At 46.4% G+C, this 4,938-nt stretch overlaps 1 protein-coding gene across 1 annotated transcript; it reads right to left on the minus strand.

Moving 5' to 3' along the window:
• Positions 1–2,066: 2,066 nt before the first annotated feature.
• LOC121024452 (uncharacterized) lies at positions 2,067–2,840 on the minus strand. The gene has a single exon (XM_040466683.1). It carries the CDS (start codon positions 2,799–2,801, stop codon positions 2,067–2,069), a length of 735 nt encoding a protein of 244 aa, XP_040322617.1. The 5' UTR covers positions 2,802–2,840.
• Between the last annotated feature and the right edge of the window lie 2,098 nt (positions 2,841–4,938).

Raw genomic sequence — 4,938 nt, forward strand, 5'->3', positions numbered from 1 at the left:
TTTAGAAAATGAACTCCCGCAATGAAAGGGAGGCAGAGAGACAGAAGAGGAGGGAAGGAAAGAGGGAGAAAGGGAGCTACTTAAAAGTCATGGAGGAAACTTAAGTGTGGATTACTAAGTGAAGGGATCCAATACGAAAAAGCCATCTGCTTTACGTTTCCAACTATGATACCGTTCTGGAAAAACAAAACAAAAGAAAGCAAAAGAAAACAAAACAAGGATAATGACGACAACAACAACAACTACAACAACAACAACAACAACAAAACACCTTCGGAGACAGTAAAAAGACCAGTGGCATTTAGGGTTTAGGGGAAGAGAGGAAGTGGTACTAGTCGGAGCACAGGGCACTTTAGGGTGGTGTAACTATTCTGTATGATACTGCAATAGTAGATACATACCATTATACATTTCTCAAAACTTATGAATCTATATAACACAAATAAACCCTAACTATTAGTAAATGATAATGTGTCTAATGATAATGTGTCAGTCATGAATGGCTCATCCACCACTTATAATTAATGTATCCACATTAGTGCAAGGTACTATAGAAACTACTGGGGGTGAGGAACCTGTATTTTTTGTGCAATTTGTCTCTAAATGTAAACTTGTCTTTAAAAAATGGTCTGTTTAAAAAAAACCTGATTTAAAAAAAAAGAAAAAAGAAAACAAAAGAAAGTGTTGCCTCTGGGGAAGAGGTGTTCATGGGGGAAACAAAGCTTTTGATTTTTTATTGCAAGTCCTGATCTGCAATTTGGATGTTGTGGGTTTTTTTTAACTATTTGTATACAATACTTGGATTGATATTTCTCAAATAAAAAAAAATCTGTACACCTGTCAGAATAGATAACATGAAAAAGACCATATTAGCAAGTGTTGGCAAGGCTATCAAGTATTCAGAGCACATGCACTACACAGGCACTGCTAAAGAGAGAAGTTTGTGTAAATTGGTATAACCATTTTGGAAACACTTTGGAGGAACTTTACCAAAGCTGATAAGTTGGATGACATGTGACCCGGCAAATTCTCTCCTGGATAAAAAAAATACTATTGTAAAAAATGTTCACCAAAGGACGTGTCCTATAATATTCACTGAAGCTTTATTCATAATTACCCTAAGCCAGAACCTACCTAGATGTCCACCAAGAGTTGCAGAAATATTGTAAACTATTTATATAATGAAATTCTATACACAAATGAGCAGAAAGGATCTATACATACAATAACATGAATATCACTAACATAAGTTTGAGTGAAAGAAGGTAGGTGTAGGACACATAATTCCATCTCTACATAGTCCAAAACAAGCAAAAGTTGTATATTCTGTAAGAAGTCAGAATAATTGCCGTCCCAAAGGAGAGATAGACCGTGACTGGAAGAGGCACAGGTGTTCCCTTGTGGTCCTAGTACCTTTTTTAATGAGTGCTGATTCCACAAGTACAATGAACTGAATTGCATCAAGCTGTGCTCAGAATACTTTTAATAATATATGTTCTTTTTTGCGTGCCTGGGTGGCTAGTCACTTAAGTATCCAACTTTGGCTCATGTCATGATCTCATTGTTTGTGAGTTCGAGCCCCACATCAGGTTCTGTGCTGACAGCTCAGAGCCTGGAGCCTGCTTGGATCCTGTGGCTCCCTATCTGGCCTTCCCCTGCTCACTCGGTGTCTCTCTGTCAAAAATAAACAAACATGAAAAAAATAATATATGTCCTTTTGAATGTATACTATACTTCAGTAATCTTTTTTTAATCTGGGTGCAGACCCCTAAGTCACACCCTTTCTTCTCTACTGTCTATTCTAAACATTTAAGGAATATGTACTTTAAATCATCCTAGAAGTTATATACACATACAAATACACACAAAGAAGAAAGAAATTGGCGGGAGGAGCCGAGAGGTGGGTGAATGGCAAAGAAACTCTAGCTTTATTACACAAGCATGGAATCAAATTCCTTTGGAGAGAGTGGGGGTGGAATGGCTTCTTCGAACGACTTCAGAGCAATTAGGGAACAAGAGAGATCATGGATCTGCCCCTAAAGTGCTGGAGACCTCTCAATCTGGGTTTAGGAAGAAAGGGGACCTCCCTTGCGGTCCAGGGGTCTCCTCCTTCCACAGACCCGGGGCTGGGAGGCAGCAGAGGGCACAGACTCCCCAGAGTCCCAGAAGGCGGCGCTGCATCCCGGAGGCACGGGCCGGGACCGTCTGGTGCTTCTTCGCACGTAAAGTGCACTAGGGAACGCGGGCCCGGCTCTCACTGGTTCATCCCTCCAGGCACAATCCGTCCCGGGGCTGAGAGGTCGCGCAGCGGTGGCCCGCATCTCACGCCCAGGCAATGGGAAGCGGCAGAGTCTCACCACGGGTGCCAGGTTCACTCCCAGGACTTGGCACGCTTGGCGCTGCGCTTCTGCCAGGCTGCTCTCGACCCACACGTCGCCGACTACGCGGATGGTGGGCAAGGTGGTCAGCGTCGGGGTGGCCGCCCTCCCACTCTCCTCCAGGCTGCGGCCCCCGGAGCAGGGCGCGGGAGCCGCGGGCTTGCGGAGGCTGCTGTCCTCTCGGGACAGCGGCGGCGGGGGCGGCACCTTCCTCTGGCCGACCGCGACCGTCCGAGCTCCGTGGCGCCTCCCCCTGGCAGCTGGCCGGCGTGTCCGGACGCGGGCCTCGGGGGGCTGATGCCCCAGCGTGTACACCACCTTCTCCTCAGGCGCCTCCAGCGCGGCCCTTACTGCAGCGCTAGAGGCTCCTCCCCAGGTGGCCGGGGCCAGGGCCTCCCGGGGCCTGCGCCGCCGCCTCTTCATGCGGCTCAGGAGGTGAGGGCGCTAGGGGCCGCCCGCGCTTGCCAGGTCTCGCTGCCGCCGCCGGGCCCTGATGAATTTCCTACCAGGGAGCCAAATCAGGCAGCAGGCTGTTGAGAGTTACACCGCAGTTGCTAGGAGACCAGGCGCTTTGTGAGGTCACAGTGTCTGCGTATCCTATCACTGCCGGCTGCCCAAAGCTGCCTTAGGTTGGGCTGTGTTTAAGTTTATGCCCTTGAGAAAGACCTGCACGTAATCCTACCTGAGAAGGCCCATAGTTCTTGATGAGTTCAAGAGGGTTGTCCTCAACGTGAATGCCCTGGTGCCTCAGCCTCCATTAAATCCATCTCACATGAGATGACACTTCGCGGTGGAGAGTACACACAACTTGAAATCAAACATGACTGTAAGAGGGTTTTAGCGAATTAAATGCCTTGTGATGCAACGCACTGAAAGCCAAATTGAAGTAACTACTCTACTCTTTCAAAGAATACACATATACTGTGCCTTCCTTAGGGTTCCATATGTGTGTTGCTATAGCTCGCAGTTCAGGAAGCTGTTCTTCACAGCAGCAGCAAACAGTTTGCCTAGTTAGTATGCATGCTCACTTTCACGCAGCCTACGGAAGACCGAGTCATTGTGTGCTTAAGAGCAAAGCGTCACCGAATTCTGCGTGAGTGGCCATGAGGGCATTCAGTGCCACTAAAACCTATTCGGTACCTACCAATTCATAATATTTCAGGTAAGTCATACACACGGTAGTAAAAGACCGAATGGGATTCCAAGGGTAGAAAACGTGTTACACCGTCCGTGTAAGTGCTTTTGAAAGCAACCAGCATGGTCCATCCATCATCACGATATACACAAATAATTCACAAAATATTACAAGGACCACCTACCATGATCAATTGAAATCCACTTCCTCAGGAAAGGATGACACCAAACTATTGTGAATCAATAAAAGGGATAAGTCATGGTAACAATCAGAAGAGACACTTGCCAAGGTCAACGTGATACATGTGAGAGGCCTCTGTCTTTACTCAACTCCTTTTCTTAAACACACAAACCACTTTCATCTAGGCAGCTTAAGCCAGTACTACCTCACATTCTGAAAGTGCTGAAAATGGAAAGCTATCCTCATATTCAGTAAGAGCAACCCCTGGATATGCTTTTTCATTAAATGTCATTTCTTTTCAAATTGGTTTCCCCGCAACACCCCGTGTGCATCCCAACAGGTGCCCACCTCAATACCCGTCACCCACTTTCCCCTCTCCCCAACACCTCGTCAACCCTCAGTCTGTTATCAGTATTGAAGAGTCTCTTATGGTTTGCCTCCCTCCCTCTCTATAACTGTTTCCCCGCATCACCTCCCCCATGGTCTTCTGCTAAGTTTCTCAGGATCCACACTTGGATGAAAACATATGGTATCTGTCTTTCACCTCCTGACTTATTTCACGTAGCATAACACCCCCCAGTTCCATCCACGTTGCTACAAATGGCCAGCTTTCGTTCTTTCTCATTGCCAAGTAGTATTCCATGGTATACATCAACCACAACTTCTTTATCCACTTGTCAGTTGATAGACAGCTAGGCTCTTTCCATAGTTTGGCTGTTGTTGAAAGTAGTGCTATAAACATTGGGGTACATGCGCCCCTATGTCTCAGCACTCTTGTACCCCTTGTGTAAATTCCTAGCAGTGCCATTGCTGGGTCTTAGGGTAGATCTATTTTTAATGATTTGAGGAACCTCCACACTGTTTTCCAGAGCGGCTGCACCAGGATGCATTCCCACCAACAGTGCAAGAGTGTTCCTGTTTCTACACATCCTCACCAGCATCTATAGTCTTCTAATTTGATCATTGTGGCCACTCTGACTGGCATGAGGTGGTATCTCAGTGCGGTTTTGCTTTGCGTTTCCCTGAGGAGGAGTGCTGTTGAGCATCCTTTCATGTGTCTCTTGACAATCTGGATGTCTTTTTTAGAACAGTGTCTGTTCAAGCCTTCTGCCCATTTCGTCACTGGATTATTTGTTTTGCAGGGGTGGAGTTGGTGAGTTCTTTTTACAGGTTTAGGATACTAGCCGATTCTCCAGTATGACTTTTGCACACATCTTTTCCCACTCGGTCCCTTGCCTTTTAGTT

Source organism: Herpailurus yagouaroundi, unplaced genomic scaffold (assembly GCF_014898765.1).
Source record: "Herpailurus yagouaroundi ecotype Mexico unplaced genomic scaffold, PumYag 64945, whole genome shotgun sequence".
Taxonomy (NCBI): domain Eukaryota; kingdom Metazoa; phylum Chordata; class Mammalia; order Carnivora; family Felidae; genus Herpailurus; species Herpailurus yagouaroundi.

Coding starts and splice junctions, on each gene's coding strand:
- LOC121024452 (XM_040466683.1), bottom strand. CDS start 2,801: ATGAAGAGGCGGCGGCGCAGGCCCCGGGAGGCCCTGGCCCCGGCCACC.